General features: G+C 31.7%; 1 protein-coding gene across 2 annotated transcripts in view; it reads right to left on the bottom strand.

Annotated features, from left to right (window-relative positions):
* LOC124533324 (serine/threonine-protein kinase NLK) overlaps window positions 1-24041 on the bottom strand; it is a 120444-nt gene that overhangs the window by 34985 nt on the left and 61418 nt on the right. For both annotated transcript variants that reach the window (XM_047108523.1, XM_047108524.1), the window contains exons 2-3: window positions 19671-19800; window positions 16714-16769 (exon numbers count right to left, since the gene is read on the bottom strand). In XM_047108523.1, coding sequence (XP_046964479.1) covers window positions 16714-16769; window positions 19671-19800 — 186 coding nt within the window. The remainder of the gene's footprint in view (window positions 1-16713; window positions 16770-19670; window positions 19801-24041) is intronic.

Below are 24041 nucleotides of genomic sequence, written 5' to 3'. Positions count from 1 at the left end.
TGTATAAAACATGTGTTAAGTAATTGTAGTGATAACTTAGCAAAACAATTCTTCGATGTAATTTACTTCGAATAGATTATTTCACAGTTAGTATTTAAGTATTGTGAAATAAATATTGATGGGGAAACGAGGCGTGACAAGGAATGCACCACGCACTCGAAATTTACTACGCATCTCGACTTTTATAGTAAGTTTTACGATCTCAAATGCCTAAATTTAATGTTGCCACTTATTTTTTTATATGCCATCGTGATAAAGATTAATCTTTAGATTTTATTTTTTTATTTTAAAACCATAAATTAAGCTTGTTAAAGCACAATTGATCTCATGAAAAATCCGACGTCGATTTTTAGTTAAACGGTTCCAACTTTTTGTTGAAACTTTACTGTTTTATTTTTATGTTATAACTCATAACATACACAAGAAATGTATTGCTGAGTTAGTTTCTATACTTGTAAATATTACTTATACGAGTATTCCTCCATGTGTAAATTAATAAATATTATTATTACAAATCGTATTTACATCGTAAAACTATGCGATAAGCCTATAAGACGCCTTTAAAACATTGAACATTTTGGTACACATCCGAGAAGGGATTTTCCTTCATTACCGTCATATTTATACTTTGTCAAAGTTACTTAGATTCTCGAATGTAATCTTCTTAACTAATGTGCCCGTCCGCACGTCGGAGGATGTGAAGATTAAGTAAATCTCGCTACATAACAGTACACCACTTTTAAGCTTATTTCACCCTCATATCAGTATACAGTAAAATATGAATTAACTGTATGTTATGACTGAGCATGTAGTTTATGTGTTCTAGTATTATAAATATTACATTGATCCATTTATTTGGATGACCTGTAACCGACGTGCAAAAATGTAAACGTATTTTCTTCTGATTTTTGACATGACATTAAAGTATACATTAGTGAGTTCATAGATCACGATCAACTTCTACCCTTAATCTATAAATATAGATATATAGCCTGCCGAACATTATATTGAAACAAAATATCACATATTAAAAGTATGAATATTCATTATTGTGGTCTTGGTTGTATATAATATTTTTGATTGAGTATAATGACGAACAAATTAGACAAAAAAAGAAACTTTTTCGCCGGTTCTTTTCGGATCAGGGTATTTCCATTTTCGAAACGTTATTAAATTTGAATTTATCGATCAATAAGTAATTATAATTCTTCTTCTAAAGTCATTTTAAAAAGAGGTAAAATTTGTTTGTATTTATATACATAGATGTAGGGGAAACTTATCTTAGAAAATGTAAATTATTCCTATTGCTATAGAGTATAAATTATATTTAGCTATAAACAATCCCCGTGTCATAGATATTAAATAAAGATAAACGACGCTTATCCTAAAAAAATTGGATATGAACCATTTAAATGACTAATTTATTTGCGATTCAACGGGGAAATGCTGCTAGCATTCTTGCCACCATTCCACGATTCCAAGATTTATACAGTACTAGTTTTAGTTGATATTTGTATATATTTAAGCATTTAATGGCATTAACTCTTATTTTAAATGACTTAAATGGTCCATATTCAAAAATGTTATAGAATATCAATATTCACGGATAAATCATACTTCAAATTACATACGAAGGAATCATCATCCATCCCACATAGTTAGAAACTGGTTTTAATCCTACAACCCGTGATGGTATCCATATAAAAAATGGCTACAATATCGGTTCACCGAATGCATGCTTCTCGAATGCGTCATATTGAAAACCTGCATCGAGCATAGGTCGTAAGATCAAAATATAATTTCGCACCACAACCGTTTTTTATATATCTATGTAATCAAGTAATTATACATGTGTGGGTATGACGTGCGTCACATATGAAGTGTTAGCGGAAAAGGGGCACTTAAAACGATACAAAAGGAATGAAGACAAAGAATTATCGTAGTCTTAAGAAATGTTTGCATTTCTTTAAAAAAGTAATACAATAATTACTTCAAATATAAAAAGGTTGATAACAAATTTCTTTGTATATTACCAATGACACAATTTCAATGAATAAACATTTGTATAGTCTGTGCAATTCGAAAAAGGAATAAAGATCAACAAACTTTTGATTTGTGTATTCCACGCGATTTGCTAATAGCTCTGCTATATAGTTGGTATAACTAAAAGTTACCAATATATCTTTATTGATATTACAACGCTATTACAGAAAACCACTTACATCCACTTTAATTTTACTTCCAAAGTTCCAAAATCTATTTCGTCGATGTTCAAAACGTCTAATTTTACAAATTCATAATGAATACCCCAGATTATTAGCGACCCGCCCCGGATTCACACGAGGGCAATACTGATACTAATTTTACTACAGAGTTTGTTAATTTACGACCTTACATTGGAAACTTTTAAATTACCAGAAATTCATTACTATATTGTCCATGTATTATATACAAAAACCTTCCTCTCAAATCACTCTATTTAAAAAAACCGCATCAAAATCAGTTACGTTATTTTAAATATAGCATACATAGGCACAGACGGTAAGTGATATGTTTTATATGTAATGATGATTCAAGCTACCAATGATATCGATATATGATTCGATATCTAATGATGTTTATTTGGCTTATGTCCGGTGTTTGGAATAGACTATAGAATAACAAGTCAGATATTGCATAAAGACAAAACAATAAATGTAATAAATATTCAAAATCGAATAGAATATTTAAGTTTTAACTAAAAAAAAAAAATTAAAAATGGATCTGAATAAGGAAATCATACATTTAATCATAGCAGTCTGGCTGTGGAAACCGAAAACTCGTGAATTCCTTGGTGAGAACATAGGTAAGTGACGTATTCCGGGAGTTAAATGTGCCTAGTTCATTGCGATCAATTAGTGCCAGCGCCAAACTTCAGTCACACGTGTATACGCCGCTGCTATTTAATTACCACTTTAAGAGCACTAATTCAAGTATGCTGTCGACAGGTAGTACTTGTGAAAACATAATAAAAATGACAAGTATTTTTGGGACCTTTTATGCGAATTACACTCGCGCTGAAGGCTCTGCTCGTGCGCAATATTTTTGTACCAATTTCCGCTCGTGGTTTTGCCTACGTAGTTGAGTTACCACTGCACCCTTAACTACATAAATACAGCATTTAATGACGATCACTTGACCGATTAAAACATAATCATCTTGCTTTATAATAAAAGTTAGGACTAGGATTGGTAACCAGCTCCTAAGGCCGACTTCATCTGTGTTTAATGTGACTATAAATGAGCTATTAGGGTCTTTTTTTAATCTGTTGCATAGACCTTTATAGTAAAGTGTTAAATGATTATGTCTTTCTGATGGATTTCAGTTATGGTGACCAATTTCAAGGGAGACCGCAGGGAAGTGCGTGCGTTAGAAGATGAATCTATTCCTTCTCTCATAAAGCATACGACGTCAAATACGATACGACCTTAAATAATTCAGGGGCAAGACCAACGTGCTCTCCGAACTACTCGAGTGAGTGTGTGAGTGTGTACCTCAAAACTTGCAGCTTTATATCTAACCACTACAACAACGAAGCAGTCAAATAAAATCTTGAACGTTATAATTCTATAGACTAGCTACAAACACATATACAAAAATGCATAATAGCATTGTCTATAAATACCTACAAGTGTGCGTGTGTGAAGTGCGTTTGTGTGCATCTAAGTGACGCATGAACAAATCATTGTATATTATAGGCAGGTGCAATTGACTGATTGTTGGAATTTGTTTTTTTTTCCACGTTCATTCTTCACTCGATACTATCGGTCGTAAAAATTAACGAATCAATATATCATTGATTGAATCGAAATTTGTTTAATGATGGTGGTGTTATTCTAGCTTCGTAATTAAATTATTTTCGAGTAATTACGACTCGTGCTCCAATTGAATTAGATGAAGCTAAGCGAACGATAAAATTAGATATAAAGGAAAATAAACACTGTAATCAATGTTATACTTTTGAGAATTTCTTGTCAGAAAGAGTAAATCACTTTTTTTTTGTGAGAAAGAGTAAATCACTTACTTCCTAGGATTTGAACCCAAAAACATGTACATATCATAATTAGAATAAACAGACACAGCATTATAATAAACAGATATACATATAGATACATGAATTAATAAGTCAATAAGTTGACAAATATAGATTATATATACATATACATATATACTGGAAAACACTAATCAAAAACCTAACCTCGCCTTCATTTAACATTGTTTTAATTATCATCTAAATATTCGTGAACCGACTAAACATTTTCCAAAGCCGAAGCGAAAGCGCAGCTTCATCATTTCGCAGGCTTTATAAACGCAATGTTTATTCAACGATAAAAATCGCAGACTAATATTTCACTTGCAACCGTTCCCCAAATCAGTGGCTATAGGCTCCGGCTGTAATTAAAGCCGCCTAAGGTAATGGCAACGGGGAGGGACATTAGCAGGGATCGAGCCCCCACTGAATCCCAAACACGGGTACACATAAAATAGAATATACGTGATGTTGAGAAATTAAAAATTATTTATGCGAATTACGTGTATTTTGAATTTCACTTGATATTATATGGCTTATGAGATCAAGTCAAAAAGATGCGGGACGTCCCGTCTTAAAAAATGTGACCCGCGATTCATGTCTGTAGAACGCTAACTGTATAAATGGTAGTGTAACTTTTTTATGCGTAATGGGGTAAAAAAGGTCGAATAAAAGTTAGTCATGCTAAATGTTTTCGTATCTATCACATGTTCTGAACTATCATACATTAGTTCTCTCAACAATTATAACTTATCATAAAAAATACTAGCGACCCGCCCCGGCTTCGCAAGGGTTGGTATGTATGGGTATATGACCGAACTACATAAAATCATTATAATTTATAGCCTGTGTTATTCTGATGCATATTAGTATAAAATTTGATAAAAACCCGTTCAGTAGTTTTTTTCGTAAAAGAGTAACAAACATACATATATGTACATCCATCCTCACAAACTTTCGAATTTATTATATTAGTAGGATATATACGAAGAAGTACTCGAATAATAATTAAATAATTGAATATTTTCAAAGCGCTCGTAAACAAAGAGCATATTTGGACTCGAGAAACTCAGATAATGTATTTAAGACATCAACGCAATTTCTAGGAAGCTATCGGAATCGCGTGTTAACGTATACATACTCGTACATTACGTACTTACGCACAAATGCAGATTGGCATGGCATTGAAAATATGTCTTCTTTATTATTTATACTTAGGAATGTAACGCATGAACGAATACCTAGTCAAGTGGCTAGTTTGTAATGCCTCGAGGTTCTGGGTTCAAATCCAAGTTGAACCGATAAAAAAAATTGTTTGTTCCTTCAATAGCTCCGGTGTTGGTAGTACACTCCCATGCCTGGATGAGGTAACAAACATAAAAAAAAATCGCGTGTACTTATATACACACTTGAGACGTTCTTTTTATTCGGCGTTTTTAATTAAATGTAAATAATTATAATTACGATAAATGTATTTTATTCTTTTTACCACTAATATAACTAACACGGTGAAAAGTGTTCTGTTTCGAGCGACTTGATTCTTAATTGACGATTTAGCGAGCAGATCCATCATATATCATACAAAATATTTTTTTATGTATACTGAGCCAAAAAAGTATAACTTTTAAAAATAGAATATAATTTAATAGCCTCCTTGTGTTGAAACGTAAGAGTCTGTAAATATTCCAATGCTAGATAAAGCCTTCCTTTAAGAAGATTCAGAACTTAATACTCCCTTACCCTGCTACAGTACGGCTTGATCATCATATCTTGATATCATACTAAACTAGCAATTCTAGGAACTACAGGTTCAAGCGACGACTACACCTTACATACTTGTTATAAACTCAACTCATTTTAGTGCATATTTTAATTATACCGCGAAGTATTTTAATCGAATCGAATTTTCTGCAGTGATAAATTTGAATTGATATTAACTAAAACTGCTGCACATAAACATAATATTATTGTAGTATTAAATGTATCCGTTGCATACAACACTTATTTGTTAAGCCGATTTACGTGAACAAACAACAATCAACACACTTTCATTAAATTAATAACAATTTAGTGAATAGTTATTTCAGAATTTCCGCTGAATTATCTAATCATAATTAAATTTAATATTTTGAATATCTGAATACAATATTAATTACTGTGTTATTTTTACAATAAAAAGTATATCATCATTATTATAACATAGTATAAAACAAAGTCGCTTACCGCTTAGATCTATAAAATTACGCGACGGTTTTCGATGCAGTTTTTTTTAAGAGATAGAGTGCTTCGAGAGGAAAATTCTGTAGTATATTTAATAACGGTATTGCACAGGGCGGGTCGCTAGTTATTAAATATATGCTGAGGTAGAATCGACCTTATGAAAGAGACGGGTATGTACCATCCATTGATGACAAATTCTACCGGCAAGCAGTGATAAAAAGTACCGTCGTATTCTGGTTTGGAGGGTGAGTCACTGCAGGTACGATGAACATAAAATGTTAGTGGCGCATTTGCAATGCAAGGTATGGTTACAGCGCCAATAGACAGTCATTACCATCACATCTATGTCTAATATTTTAATGAAACGAAATTATGACAGTTAAAAGTTATAATTTGACAAATGTAACTCACATCACATTATCAACCATTTATTAAAGTTGTTTAAAATTTCAATAATTTAATTTAACCTTTGTAAATGTTGCAATATTAAAGGTTTAAAACGACAAAAGTTTTATTTAGTTCCCTTAAAATATCACAAATGATGCATCATTAAATCGACGTGGTCACCGCAAATCCCTTGAGGAATCGTTCCTCACTCATGACAAATATTCATAGATTATATAACCGTGTATTTTAATATGACACACTCTTATAAAGAAAATATAAGCACGAGTTCAGAACGTGTGTGTATTAAAAGGGAAAATCTTTATTCCATTATTTCCAAATCAAAACATATTGTATTCAAATAGGATTTTCTGCGCACTTTTGAATCGACATTTTACGTAATTCATTACATTTAGAGTAACCGACTCAAAACGTAGATTCTACCGAGAAAAACTGGTACGAAATTCATTAGTTACTCTTTTCCGACCATCAGTTACAAATATTATATTATATACGAATCATTACAATTACCTTATGATGTAAATCCACCAACGGTTCGAAAATAAAGGAACATTTCAGACGCCTTGAGAAGAACCGGCAAAAGAAGCTCAACTAGATTTATCTTCTACTTCTAATAATAATTTTGGCTATAATTTTTTGTATTTGAAATAGCTTTAAGGCTGAACATAGAAAACTAAGTAAACTTAACTTCATCTTCATAATTCGTAATTTCTATTGGTGTCAGACCGTTTTGCAGGCCCGCCTTGGTAGGTACCACCCACTCATTGGTCATTATATCGCCAAAGATCAATTTCCCGTCTTATTCCGTTGTGATGACTAAGCCAGACTGACAGACGATATAACATATTAGACCTCACGCAAGTGGTAAGGAAAAGTTTACAAATCTAACTTGCATAAAACAAAGTCGCGTACCGCTATGTACGCTTAGATCTTTTTAATTACGCAACGGATTTTGATGCAGTTTTAATAGATAAAGCGATTCGAGAGAAAGGTAAAGAAAAACTGCTAATTTTGGATGGTTCTAATGTGATGTAATAAATAAATAAATTCTGTAGAATATATAGTATCAGTGTCACCCGTGCAAAGCGGGGGTGGGTTGCTAGTGTTTATATATCATACGTAATTCATATATTATTTGAAATGTCTTTTTAAATCAGATTCATTAGATACAAGCAGACCAGTGGGAGATGCGTCAACATTTAAAAGTCATATCTGAATCATCGCCAAACATGTCATAAGTAGTCTGAACAAGCTACAAAGGGCTATATCGTCAACAAAGAAAGACCAAACGCAATTGCGGTGAGGAAGTACACAAAGGACATGACATTCTTAATATTGTGGATGTGTTGTGTAATTTGTACTAATCTGTATTAATATTATATATGTGAAAGCATCTCTATTTGTCTGTCGCTCTTTCACGACCAAACCGCAGAACAGAATTTGTTGAAATTTGGTATGACACAAACTCAAACTCCAGGGAACGACATGGGCTACTTTTAGTGCCTGGCACATAATAACCAAGACACTAAAATGCAAGCGAAGCTGCGGGCAACTACTAGTAATAAATAACAAAGAACATTACGTTCCTTATATTATGGACGTATAGTGTAATTTGTACTAATTGCAAATATAGCCTTCAGCTTTGTGTCTCGGTTTACATCGTATGCTGTTCCTCGTTTGTTTATCGATGTTTTATTATGTGAAAGCCGTCGTTGTCGACAAGTGAAATAAATACTGTCGCAAACTCAACTCGAACTCAAATTCCTTTATTTAATGGCGAAGAATTACACCTACTTATTGATAGTAAAAGTACCACTGATTCGGAAAAGAAAATACCCTGACCTGATAAGAACCGGCGGAAGAAACATAGCGGGTCTTTTTTATCAAATATATTACCTATATTTATTATATATAGCGTAGTTATATTCATAAATAAAATAATAACACATCGAATACACATTTTTAGTAGTCTTAGTATTAGTAAAAATTATAATATGTGAAATATACGCTGCTTAATATACTATCCGAGTTATATCTGTTATAGAAAAGTAACCTATTTGCTATTCTAAGCATATTTCTGTGCCAAATTTGATTCAGATCTGTTTAAGTAACACACAAACATACATCCATCGAAACTTTCGCATCTATAATATTCTTAAGAATATCATAAAATGGACTACCCGCCATATCTTCGGAAACTTCAGTTTGACTAAGTCAACACTCATTAATCGCATATTACCTCGCTGGCTGATCATACTAAAGTAAAAATAGTTAATCAGACTTTGATCAGCGTTTCGGAAACTTGAAGCGAGTTTATTCTTTAAAAAAACACTCGACGCAAGCACGATAGTACATCACACTGAAAATAAAACTAACGACCTCAAGATCTATTTCCGTCTTAAATCTGAAACAATGTTTCTTTTTATTTCCATATTTATAAATTGTCAGAGATTTATTGTTGAACCTTTTCCTTGTCAGTTTTATATACTTTGTCTCTGTTTTATAAGCTCTGTATGGAAGTATTTTTATCTTTACCAGATGGGCACATCGGCTATTGAATCATTTTAATAATAAAAATATAAAGCATTTTTTTCATTGTCAAGTGCAATAACTAAGATATCTATGACAAAATATCCTCTAAGCCTGTAATAATGACTGGCTATTGTTATTTGCATTTAAATAACCCTTTAAAGGTTACTTCTTTAGGTAGCCCCACAAAGCGTTGTCACCACTTTTCCGAAGTATCAGATGAGTTGTTTGCGAATTTATTCTTATAGGCTAAATCTCTATTATTCTTAAACACACAATAACAACAATAGCACAATGCATTTTTATGAGACAATATACGATAACTATTATACAAGTGTTTGAACTTAGGCGTGATGATTAATGGAGATGGCCCGATATATTCCAATTATAAAGATTTTTCCGACTGACTAGGAAACTCAAAAAAGTTTCCTTTAAATAAAAACACAGCATTTTACAGATACGAAATAAACATGAGACAGTTCTATTACGAGGAACATTCACGCTACTGAACCTGAAAACATCCATACGCAGCTCCAATCTCTAAATAATCAGAATGAATGAATATTAATATAATATGGAAATTACTATCTTATAAATAAATTGAAATATCAAAATGGATCAGAACATTAAAATAAATTGTATTGTACCTACATAGGTATAAAGATTTAGTCCTATATAGAATGGTTTTTGTACATCATGAACGCCATTTAGGGACTTGCAAATTTGAAAATCGAATAGAACAATTTCAATTACCTCTTTTTGAGAGACTTAGTACAATAATTTTCGATGTAATAATAATAATGGGAATAATATACAAGGGCACAGCGATGCGTGACGCGTCGAGGTTAAATCAGGCAAGTCGACCCACGCCGCTGCTAATTAAGAAACGCACGCTCGGGCCGCTGCACCTCGAAACCGACTCACCGCGAACTGAGACAAAGAATCTAACAAATGACACGTCCTCGAACAATGTCCAACCGTTTACGAACAAAGAACCTAAACTGGTGATAATTCGTCTTGAGACATTTGCTTACAAAATTGCGAGCTAATATTACAAGTCATCATCGTTCAGTGAGAGCCGAGATGGCCCAGTGGTTAACACGTGCATCTTAACCGATGATTTCGGGTTCAAGCCCAGGCGAGCACCACTGTATATATGTGCTTAATTTGTTTATAATTCATCTCGTGCTCGGCGGTGAAGGAAAACATCGTGAGGAAACCTGCATGGGTCTAATTTCATCGAAATTCTGCCACACGTGCATTCCACCAACCCGCATTGGAACAGCGTGGTGGAATATGTTCCAAACCCTCATCTAAATGAGAGAAGAGGCCATTATCCCAGCAGTGGGAAATTTACAGGCTGTTACTTTACTTTACTTTACATCGTTCAACCTAATTGGCAATCTGCTATGAACCAGACTTGTAAATAATTTTTCTAGGGAATTGTTTTGCCACCAACATTCAAATCGTTGCATATTATGCTGATGATATTAAAGGATACGCTTAACCAAAAAAAAGAACAGCATATGGGTGGTTGTTTTTTTTTTGGCTTTAACCACACAGCACAATTACCCGCCGCATAACCACACGGGCTAATATTAGAAGTAATATCCATAACCTGAGAGACGATCAGTCTGAAGTAAACAAAGGAGTCTTAAAATATTGGCGTCCAAAAGGAATGCGGGCTAGAACGCCCGTTGAACCCTAATAATGGAATATTTCTCCAACAAAGGCGGCGTAAAGTCAGAAGTACTTAGTGCAATCATCGCTCAGCCGTGCTTCCCAACTGCCAATTTTCCTTCTTTGTTTTCAAACTGGATGCAAAAAAGGAGTTCGAATTTTAAAGGCCATTTCGGTGTTAAATTGTTATTTGCAGTTTGTATGAGTTTCGACGTATTTTTGAATAAAAAAATATTAAATAACCTCTGCGTTAGCTGAAGATAATATTTTGTATTGAATGCGATTTCGTTTACGCGAAGTAGCTCGTCAGCATTGTCTATTACTCGTATGGCAAATAAACAATACATAATTCATCGTGAGTAATGAAATTATTAACATATGAAAATGATAAAGTCGACTTGGATCGCGCATGAGTTTCATTATGCAGACAACCTATTTAAATATCGGCTAATTAATGAATATTAACGTTAAACATATCAATCAATTTTAAATGATTAATATAGTAAAAGGATTTTATTTTTCAATCAACTTAAAAGCTACGTATATACACCGGATAGGTATACCAGAAAAATTGTGAATACGAGTTAAATAAAATATATACTTGATCATTACACTTTATAATCTGTATTGAGAATAATTAGAAAATCCTTAGAAAATATCTTCGTAAGCTATAAGATAGGCTGACAAAACTACAAAAATGTAACGCTAACTGTCTTTAGTTTGTTCCATGCAAGTTTCTGGTTTTTTCATTTTATTTGGCTTATAATTTTTTATCGATTATGATTTAATTTTGTTTCATTAGACTTATTTGTTAACATATTATAAATTAACAATTTAAACTTAAAGAAGAATTATGATGGCCATAACTTCAACCATTTTTAAGTTAAAAAGACGTTTTATGTGTTGTCACAAAATCTTTAAAAATAGAATGTAAGTATATCTGACAAAAAATATTAATGCATTTTTTTCTTCTCGACTATCTTTTAGTATAATTTCAAAAAATTACTTCGAATCTAGAAGGCTCTGTCGCTTTAAAAGAGCACAATAAGACTTATTATTGCCATTATCAAAGAAAGCGCTGAAGATTCATTAATTCGATTCGATTCGATTGAGAAAGTTCTAGATGTGAAATTAATAAGTTAAAGATTCAACGTAATATGAACTCTTGCTTTTTCAAGATCCTGGAACACCTTCAAGTGTAACTGGATTTCTAGCGCTGTTAACGTTTTTGATAGACTAGCTAGCTGCTCATCCCGTCTTCGCTTTTCTATATTACAGATTCGGTCAACCGAAATCTTTATCGTTTACGCAGCGCACGCAACGGGAGCTATCAAAATAAATTTTCTAACATTTTTGGAACATTGTGTGGTCGTGAGGGGATGTTACATACAAATATAGTCTTCCTTAATAAATGGGCTATTAAAATATTTCATGATGACATAACTGAAATCGACAAAACAAATTACGTTTAAATTCTGATATATGTATTTACAAATTTCTTGGTGATGACAAAAACGGTGGTTTAAAAGTTCGACTACTTATGTATTAAACTAAGCTGTCTTAGAGAACAAAGGACATAACTTAGATCCATTGGTTGGAGGCACATTGACGTTGTAAAAAGAATTCCCATTTATTTTAGGCAAAGGGGGCAATTATACTGAGCTTTCTACTTTCTACAAAGCATTGCAGTTCACACATATACATATAAATAAATATATATTAGTTGTATATTTTTGTCAAGTTTAAAATCAATTTTAATTTACACTAATCTCAAACGCATGAGTATATTTTCATAATTTTTTATTATGTCTAAACACCAGTTCGAGGTAGATCTTGCAAACCAATAACTTTAGTCCTTTCTCTGATTGATTTACAATACACCATACAAAATATGGAACCACCGCGAGACTTTACTTTTCAAATCGATTTTTACCGTTTGCTTTTAACTCGAGTACTTTTTCAAGGATTACACATGCTCGTATTACCTGCTCTTTTTGTATAACAGAACGGGTAACTCGTAACGGGTCCCCGTGGGATTTAGTACAAAATTTTGTGATTTATTTTGTACACTAATGTTTCTTTAATAAGCATTCGAAGCGTAAAATTGTCTTTTTGGTCGCCCTCTTCCGTTCGCTGAGCTGTGATTCCAAGCAATAATTAAATTTTAATTTATTGCCTCATTATATCGGGATGACTATTAAAATGTTACAATCGTTTCTATATATAAAATAGCTAGGGGATTTTAAAAATAATGGCAGTAAATAAGCAATTATCTGATATTTATTTTGTGAATCCATTCTAAGCTTTTTTAAGGTATAATTTATTTATAAATATTTGTCATTAATAGTGTACAAACTTTTTTTATTTTACAAATTCAATATGGAAGCATTACACATAATCATTCATAGTCAAATAAAGACTAGCACCGGTTTGGAAAAGAAAACACCCAGACCTGAGAAGAACCGGCGAAAGGAACTCAGCGGGTCTCTTTTTTTGACAATCTAGATGTATACAATATGTAACTAATCTTATATGTATGATATACATATATATATATATATAGAGTTGCAGCTTGTTCTAGTAAAGCGGAATATTTTGTTGATTGTAACGAAGTGAGAAATAACCTAGCCTAAAAATAAAATTGTTCGATAATAAATACATAGAATTCAATTGCTTTTACTGTTGTCGAAAAAAGACGTACTGTCGAGAGTTAGAAGACCCCTAATATCAATGGTCGAAGGGGAGCAAATCGTGGGGTAGGAGCCAGCTGACGCCCTCTACGCGCCGGTGGCGTAAAATAATGGAAAGGGTAATTGTATTAATTGCATTCGCTTTCCTCTTAAAAGAGGTTAAATTTGATAGAGGTTTTATAGTTTGATATAAATTTCTGTTGATCACATCGCACCATAGACATTTAATAATAATAATTAATCTATATAAACAAAATAACATGTCCTTGCTCACTTATTCATCATCGCCGAGCGTAAACTATTAAAGTAAGGGCCATGAAACTGGGTAAGTAGGATCGTTATATTAAGTAAACACCCACCAAGAAAGTATTTTTCAAAATTCTACCCCTAAGGTGGTGAAGTAATTAGTATTGAAAGTTTGGAATGGAATTTGTCATTTTTTATGTTAAAACATGAAATGAAATACACATCGTAAGGTCTTAAAGTAACGTAAAATATTTTAAATTAATCTGTAAATATATTTAAGTTCCATGCGAGATAAGCGCGTTACCGCCGGTAACTGCTAGTATTATAATATAAGCTTTGATTGTATTCCACAAAAAAACACCTTTTGCATATGAATTATCAACGATAAATTATTGAACCTTGAATCAATCACAATGTGATGAGAAAAACTCATATACCGACTTAATTGAGGCTTCCGAGCAATATTATACAGGACGAGATAGGCATCGCGTTGAAATGTTCATTCAAACCGAACCTAAATACATTCGCGCTACAAGATAAAGATCTAACTACGAGAAGCAGAAACTTCGTCTTAGTCCTCTAAACTAGGGTTGACAACCGATCTTCTTGCGACTAGTTTACATAATGTTGTGGCCTATAGATTTTGCAACTTTCGTAAGTTTGATTTAGAAAAATAAGCAACGATTTTGAAGTCTCACATTAGGGCCGGACCCCATGTCTAATCTCCCCATAATTTTAACGTTATAGTAATATTTGTAAGTATAAAAGAGATAGATACTGTGCATAGTTTTACATTGTCAAATACCTAGTGATTACGACAGTCACATAACAAACAAAACAAGTTCTTCTAGTATTTTTTATTTAGAAAGACTTGTTTTCTGAGTCTGTAGTATTTAGATTCAGTAAGTTCATATTCGCGATATTCAGGTGAAATATTTTTAAAAGACAAATGTTACCTCAGTTAACGCAATCCAAACATATGGAAGCAACTTGTCTTGAAGGCACTTGTCTCTTGGAATTTTTAACTCGAAGAACACGAGCAAACTGGTGGTTAAAACGCGATCTTGAAATAAGGAAACGCTTTTTCGTTTAGATTACTTTTAAAATGCTTTAACCAAATGTCGCCGACAACGAGGAATAACTATGTATGTGTCAAATAATCGTAATCAGTTACGATATGATTACGTTTGCTTTAACTTGATACATTAAAATAATCTGTCAATTTATAATTAAATATAAGTTTAATATAGATAATAAAATTAAATTTAATAATTATAAAAATTATTTATTTTTATATTTCTAAATTAAATAAAATTCCTGACACAATTTTTGACAAGGGGGGGGGGGGTATATGTACATATTATTTTATCATCGAATTTAGCTGCAGACAACCCTACTCAAGGCGAGTTCGGGCTACGAACAAAGAAACGAAACGAGACGAAGGGCGAACGTCCCCGGGCGGACGAAAATTCGATCACATTCCGTCCTTGGTTCGCCGTGTCAACGACTCTAACATGACGCTAATATAGAAAGTGCATTAAAATTGGCTAAGACTGAAACATTATATATAACATGTAACACAAGAGTTACGACGGTACGTAATGCTCTACCAAAACACGTGAATTGTTTTATACCAAATTGTGAAACACATTTGCAATTTTGTACCGTATTCTCATTCCGAGAAGTATCATTTTAGTGTGTCGGAATTATAGAATGATATATTTTTACTTAATTATGATAAATTTATTACGATTGATTTATTACAAAATTGAGAATAATTTAATACATATCTCCTATTAGTCAACCACTCTATTGAAGTGAGGGCTTCAATTGTGTGTATTTCTTCAATACTGAACACGGCTTAAATTATAGCTACAAATGACGCCTTTGATAATCCTATTATAAGCCATAGTAAGTAGCACTTACCAAAATCCATGTGTTCATCCACTGGGCTGTCTTGGCTTTTATAAAAAGGATTTAATATTAATTTTAACAACATTAATAAGTTCATTTAGTACTCCCGCGTATGTTCGCATGAACTTTGGACAGAATAACACTTTTGGCTACACTCTTGATCTTTGATTTCCCAAGATAAATTGTGTCAGTTGATTTGCAATACAAACTTTCAATGTAATCATACGATTCAGTGGTATTTACGTGAATGTAGTAATTTGTGCCATTTATGAATCTTTTTGAGGTATATTTTATGTGCCAATCTAGTCTAATAAATGTAGAATTACATTTACCTATTATTTTGTGCAGTGTTTGTTATCTTTAGACGAAAAAAATAAGGAGTTTAGTAAGAAAAATAAGTGTTTGTTTAACCATTGTAAATAGCTTAATATATATAATTATTTTTTGTATTATCGTTGGACAGACAAATGACCTAAATCGGTGAGGTGAGATCTGTTAGTGATTGGTTGGAAATAACGCGATCACTAACAGACGCAAAACGATTATTTATTTATGCTCATAGTAATACCAAGAAACAAATTTATCACAGTTTATTCCTTTGAATACGCACAATAGTATCAGATTTACGTTGTTCGCATAAAAAATCAATTAATAAAATATCCTAATTAATATAAATTAAACAACAAACTGCTATCACTTTCCGAAAAATCCATTCATGAATTCAAACTAATCCCAAAACTTGTTTAATACATTTGGCACATTATAATATTGTCAGTTTACCACTGCCAGCAGCCAGTCAAAAATAAGAATAAAGTTATAAAGCAAAAAAGTAATATCAAAGATTTCATGCCACCCGATATTAATCCTAATTAACGTTGACAGCCGTTACATCGGTTATTTAATTAACCTTTCAGGGTACGGACGTGATTATAAATGATACATTGTATAGTAAAAGGATACATTTCTTGGAAGAAGTCGAGGCTTGGTGGCTGGAGGATATCTAACGCCGATAATACCTGAAATTAATAAAGTTGTTATAGCACATGAAAATTATTATTTATTAAATTTTATTAAACATTACAAAAAAACTCCACAGATATTTTGTATAAAAAAAGAGGGACAAGTCTTGGGGCAATTTTTTCAAAAGTTTTCACATAAATTATAACAATAATAAACATACTCGTATTATCTATTCATAACTATATGTTGGCTAAAAATTTACAATTCTCAAAATCAGTATTATATAGTAGTATTACAACTGATTTTACCTATGTATGCACTACATAGTGTGCACACACACACGTAAAACAAAGTTAAACCTTTAAATCCGTTTGCATTATTTATTCAAAAACAATGCCAGTGTATCCGCATTTAAATACCTTTATATATAACAATAGTGTGACAATAGTTTAATATGTTTATATTCTTAAATTATTATGCTCGTAATATGTATGAGCAGGTTTCTTTCTCTCACAAAAAAAAAATTAGCGATCGATATGAACCTTTCATAATTTCATGAGCGCTGCCAAAACATTAACAAATATACGAAAACTTAGTAGCAGAGTTTTAAAAATCTCAAAAATTCTTTTTACAAAAACTTTGTAAGTAAATCTATTTAAACCTTTTTTTGTAACACAATTTTAATCTGTGTCAAAATAAATAAACATACCAATGTGAAATTTACTCTGTAAATAAAAGCTGTTTAAACTTTTCAATTTATATCGTATTTTTAGTTTTATTATGACATAATTTATCGCAAGTAAAACCACGTGGGGCGTTAAGTAAGATTACATTACACACAATACATGCGGATACATTGGCATAATTATAATATTTATTTACATAATTATTTGAAAAAATATCAAGGAATATTTTTTTGCTTGATCGAAGTCGTGACGTGTCCTATATAAACAAACTATATATAGTTTAGTTTATAGTATATTTATATATCACAATGCATTATTAATTTTGTAATTTTTATAAGTCAGATTTTGTAATATCATACTAGCTATATTAAAGCCTATTTTTGTTATTCCGAATATTTTTTAAAACAGACAACGTATCAAATGTGAATAAAGCCCCGTTGTCTCGACCACTTGGCGAATAATTTCCAAGTATTTTCAACATTTTGCAGAAATTCGGTTCGCGCAACGGAGGATCCAATTTTCCAGTTTCAATGCAAATCCTGTTTAAACAGGGCGACAAATACTCGACCGCCGCAAACAATACACGTTGATCGATAAAACATACAGGGGAAATGAATAAAACATGATCGTGGTCCGCTATATAATTATTATGTGACGATAAACACATGAAACTAAACGAAATAACTTTCACTGACTATTTATGGGACGAAATAGTCATCGTCACGCGGTGTCTTCCTTAAGGCTTCAGATGATGCGGATTCAAGTCCGGACAGTGAATTTTCATGTGCTTAATTTCGGTTTAAAATTCGCGTTCGATCGTAAAAGAGAACATCGTGAGAAAACCCATGTGTCGGACTTGATTCTGCCACGTGTGTATTCAGAATCCACTAAGCCATATCGCATTGCCTTAACTAAATTACATATTTATATTACGTTCAACAAAGATGAAAAAATTAAGATTAATGTTGATGTCATTGTTGACAGCGATGATAACAATAATTGAGCGCTTAAGTATTTGATTAGGCCTTTCTGAAACCCGCCGTATGTTGAAGTCGAAAATACCTTTATTTTTGTTTGAACGAGAATCAATAAGTCCAGACTGGTGATTAAATATTTAAACCATCAATTAAGACCTTTGATAATTTCGTTACTTTATCAATATCGTCTATACGATAAGACGGATAAACAAGAAACACATATAAGTATGAGTAATTAATAAAACGATAGGAATCCCAATCGTAATGGTTAAGGAATTATGTATTATTAGTTTGTGTTTTATAAATAAACAAACTCACGTACCTACACATGCGGAATATACCAGCATTCTTTAAACTTAATCGAAAAGATATTGAATTATATTTAGTTTGTTTATGATAGACGATGCAATTACATTAAAATTTAATTCTTATTCAAATTTGGAACATTAGAAAATAAGAGTATCTAGTATTTCCCCGCTCGTATGATCCTCTAAAGCCGATTTATATGAATCAAATTTGCCAAACATAAAAAGAACATAACGATATTGATTTAATTTAAATTAAAAAAAAACACCCCTAAGTTTAATAGAGGTAGCAATTTGTTTCCTTTCTTGTTATTAGTCACTCAAAGTATATAATTTAAGTTAAAAAGTACCTTTACTGGTGCGTTAAAACTACTATTGTTTGTACAGATATTTTAAAATTAGGGGATCCTGATTCTGGTCTATATTATTCAATACCTTCACCGATTGAAAATGGGATTTCATTAATGCAAATTCAGTGTGCAAAATATACTATATACATAAGTATATACATAGTTAAATAATTAGTAATTTCTGGGATCACTTATAATACGCAGACAAATTCTAGATATGAAGGTAATTTTTATTAAAAATCATAAGTAACTAGAGTACAGTAAAACGCCAATTATCCGAATTAATTGGAACGGGGGTCGATTCGGCTAATCGAAAATACAGATTAATTATCGAACATAGACTGGTAATAATGAAAATGGGAACCGTCACACGTAGAATAAACTTTATCAAGTAAAACCAACAAAGTTCTATAATACCTCACACTTTAAAATCTCAATCAAACCGAGTTGCAACCCCATCAGGCCTTAACAATAATACAAAGTATATTAATAAGACGGTTTTAATTTTTTATATTAAGCTTAGGACCGATTCGGATAATTGGCGTTTCGGATAATCAGCGTTTCGGATAATCGGCGTTCTACTGTATGTAAATTTTGGTATAACTGATACCAATTGTAAGCAACGATTTGATAACTTACGTTCTCGTGTTTAAAGAAGCAGAGCATCTTCAGCTCGCGGAAGACACGTTTTGAAGAGACGAGCGACTGGAAAACGTTGGGCAGTTTCTTGAGAGCGACGCGGCGGCCATCGCGCGGGTCTGTCACTGCCCTGTGGACAATCAAATATACACGTTTAGTATATTATAAAAAGATAATTACACTGAACTACATATATTATCTTGACAACAAAGGAGAGGTTATATTAGCGACCAAACAACGATTGTATAGATAATGTATGTTTATCCCAATTATCAACTAGTTAAAACCCTATAAAAATATTGTCTATGTTTTTACAAAACAATCATTATCAGTTGCTACTTTATTGAATAATTTAATAAAACTTAACAACTTATACGCATACGGTATCCTAATGTAGAAATAATTACTTATACATATAATATTTATTGATTAGATTAACGTTTTATTTATATAATAATCACGTACTACAAAAAGCTATCGTTTGAAAACATTAATTACAGCATCGAGAAAAAACATTGGTACTTTACTCATCAAAATCATAGTGAACGTTAAAACTAATTTGTCTTTTTTAATATCATAGGGAGACAATATCTGGCAAATTGTCCACCTGATTGTAGCTGGTCATCACAACCTATAGATATTGGCGGCGTACGAAATTTGAAACATTTCTTACATATACGCCACTAACTTTTGGTGTTAAGTTGTTATGATGGTTGATGGAACACAACGATATATAGTTTTGCTGCTTGACGATAGAATATATGAGTGGGTGGCTGTCTAATTGTCCACTTAATTAATTAAAATCTTAATCGAATTACATGTCTAAAAAGTTCTACGCTTAATAAATTTATTAACAACATTATATATTTGGACCAAAATAAAATAACTCTTCACGATTTATAAAAGAACTCTAAATAACCTTCCGACCCTTACAAATAGAATTTAAACTTCTATAGAGAAAAAGTTCGGGTCGTTTCACAAAGAAAATAATAAGAGTTGAATACGTTCCGTTTCGACATACTGTTCGAGCGATACCACGATAAGAATCAACTTTTGAATTTGTTCAAATATTTTCACAGAACGGAAATATGCAATTTGAAATATTAGAACTAAATACAAAATTTCCTTTAGGTATTTTATCACAGCTGACTCCATCGGTTCAGTGCTTAGCTAAACTTATTAGGATGAAGTGTATAAGTGCGGGGTAGGACGAATAGAAATATCTTAGCCAAGTGTTATTAATGCATTAAAGATCATCTCCGTAACATAATGTTCTTTCTTATTTTGAGTATATAATTATATTAATTCTATTATCATTCAATTATTTTTATAAATTTAAAATTAAATTAGTTGCACAGTATTTCATTAAATTTTTCAACAAGTGCGATAAAAATGAACGCGATAAAAACAAGTCATTTTTTTAACAACTACATATAAGAAATGAATTTAATACGAGCATAAAAAACTAAAGGTTTATTGTAACGGAAAATTAATAAGTCATAAATTATACATTATTCAATTACCACTTATAACTGCATTTATTATTACTACTTATCCACCGAGCCGTAACGAGGTGATATAGGTACGAGTTCAAGCTTCATTCCCAATCGTGGGCCATATTTACTTCACGTATTTTATTCACATTATACAGTAACAACAATATTCAATTGAACGCGATTAAAGTTCATAAATCTCTAAGTAATCGAGTGACAAATAACTCGAACAATCGAATCGAACGAGTTGTTTTTATCGATACGTAAAGTAATTGATATTGCACGCCATTATTTCGTCACACCCATATAGAGCGTTGAATGCTAAAGTCCCGTTTCGGTAACATTGAAAACAAAGACAGGAAATGTTGAAGGGTCATAGAAGTTACGGCGGCGAGTTCAACAACTTTATTAAAAGTTTTTCTGTTCTCTGTGACCGATCGATTTTTTTTTATTTTATAACTTTGATTGATCCTTCGTCAGCTGTCGCCTTTCGTTTGATGTATTTTGTTGAAGGTTAGATTAGAATTCTCAACTTAAATTAGGTAAGGTCTTTGCCTCAACCTCCGTAACTTCAGCAAGAATATTTTATGTTATAGGTTTTATTTAATTCTATGTTCGTATAGAAGAAGAAAGAGGTCTTATTTTTATTTATAATATCAGTGTATTACTGATATATACATATATACAACAATATTGACAAATAGGAGTTTGTTCGTCCTTACAATTGTATTGTTCACCCGTTTTTTAACATATCCTCGGACAAAAAGACTGACAAACGAAACTAAATATAATTTACTAAAACGGTTTTGTTAATTATATATAGTTTTATTAATGATATTAATATTAATTCCTTGTTATTTCGAAATCGCACACAACCATGTTCATTATATAGATGCATTTACTTTATAATGCTACTAAAACATTCCTTCTTACCAACCACCTATACCAACATATATCAATACTAATTAATTTACATTCAAAATTTTCTCAAGCAAACATACGAGTTAAAATAAACTACGAACATTTGATATTACATCCAGAAAACAAACATCATACGAGACGAATTGTTCATTTAGGCGAGGAATTGTAACGAAAACAAAAAAATAAATTATGCGTGTCAACATCTTTATTTACACAGCTTTAAAAACATTGCACCTTCCGTATAACGAATGGTAATGTTAGAAGTAAATCAGGTGGTGTGTGTGTGTGTGTGTGCATATGAACTTTATGGAATGTTAGAAACAATAGACGAGAAATGGAATTAACTCAAGTATTTTCGGCTTATTGATGTTTATATAAGAACAAAATTGTAGCACACACAGCGGTACACTCAACAGTGCAGTCACCTTTGTTGAAATTTTTTGTCCAATATTTATGACAGGTGCCAGGCTTGTGGAAAACCGGATGGTTCTGGTAAATTGTAAGAGTAAAAAACAGTGAGGTATCTAGGATTTTATAATATAATAATTAATTAATTATATTATACTGGGTCACTTAGCGTTTTAACTCAAAAACAGTAGCATACGATCAATATACTACAGAATTGGTTTATTTACAACAACACTTTAGAAACTACTAAAATTACCAGCCTTTCTTTACAAAATTGTCCATGTACCTACTATATACAAAAACCTACCTCTCGAATCACTCTATCTATTAAAAAAACCGTATCAAAATCCGTTGTGTAATTTTAAAGACCTAAAGCATACATAGGGACAGACGGCAATGAGGGAATTTGATTTTATACTATGTAATGAAGCACCGAATGAAAGTTTTAATAACAAATTGCTTTTTAAAATCACCTCTATGAACGTATACCTACATTTGCGTGAAAAATAATGTACACAAAAAAATTGTAGTGCATCGAATGCACTAGTCGTGATATTCAAATTGCATTACGTATGTATTACAAACGAGGCGGCTTCGACGAAATCAATTCAGAGTTTTTCAAGATCAGCTCGAACATACAAACGAACGTACTTCGGACGATTTTTTTTTTTCATCAAATACTGATTTTGTTTTTTTAAGGTTATTCTGTTTTGAGACAAATTTATTTTTTAATAACAGGAGATTCCTCTTCAATATTATAAATAATTACGTGAATTATGACTATTGTTGATTTGATGATTCAAAAAACTCTTAAATATCAGATTAAAAATTAAAACATAAAATAAAGAAGGAGGAATATATGAAATTACAAGTTTATAATACTGTTTTAAAGGTCCAAGGTTTTAAACACAATCTTTACTTTCTTCGATTAAATTAAGTGTTAAAAAAGCTCAATTTTACTAAATTATTTAACTTTTGAAACTGATTCTCATGGGTGCCACACCACAATAATTACATACAAACGTAACCTCAAACAACTTCATAACTATTTTACGTATATTGTAATGCTGGTTGTAAAAAAGAAAAAGACACTTTTAAAATAGCATTTTTAAACGACATCATTCGAGGGCATTGCTTTAGAATATATTTCAAATAATAACTATTTTCTTTGAAAAATCTTCGTTCAATGTCATATGACATATAACTAGACACCAATGTTGAAGACGTTTTACTGTTATCCGATTACATCACATCTAGGTGTATGAGTTTAAAACATAAATATATAAAGATATAAATAAGAGGTTGAACTGCAACTATGCTATATAAATATTTATATATAAGAAAATATTGATTATTTTTACTTATCGAAATCGATACTTAGCAAAGATCGGGTAAGATTAATATTTTTAATAAATTTATAAAATAATATATAAGATTTTTTTTAAAACAATTTCATTTCAACATTTCAATATCCAGACGTAATGACGGAAATCCAAAAGTACCACTAAAGGCCGATCTTTTCAAAGTAACCTTGCGGAATGAGAAGATT

Source organism: Vanessa cardui, chromosome 11 (genome assembly GCF_905220365.1).
Source record: "Vanessa cardui chromosome 11, ilVanCard2.1, whole genome shotgun sequence".
Lineage (NCBI taxonomy): Eukaryota > Metazoa > Arthropoda > Insecta > Lepidoptera > Nymphalidae > Vanessa > Vanessa cardui.
The sequence above is the reverse complement of the archived record's forward strand: the minus strand, read 5'-3'. Positions and strand labels throughout refer to the sequence as shown.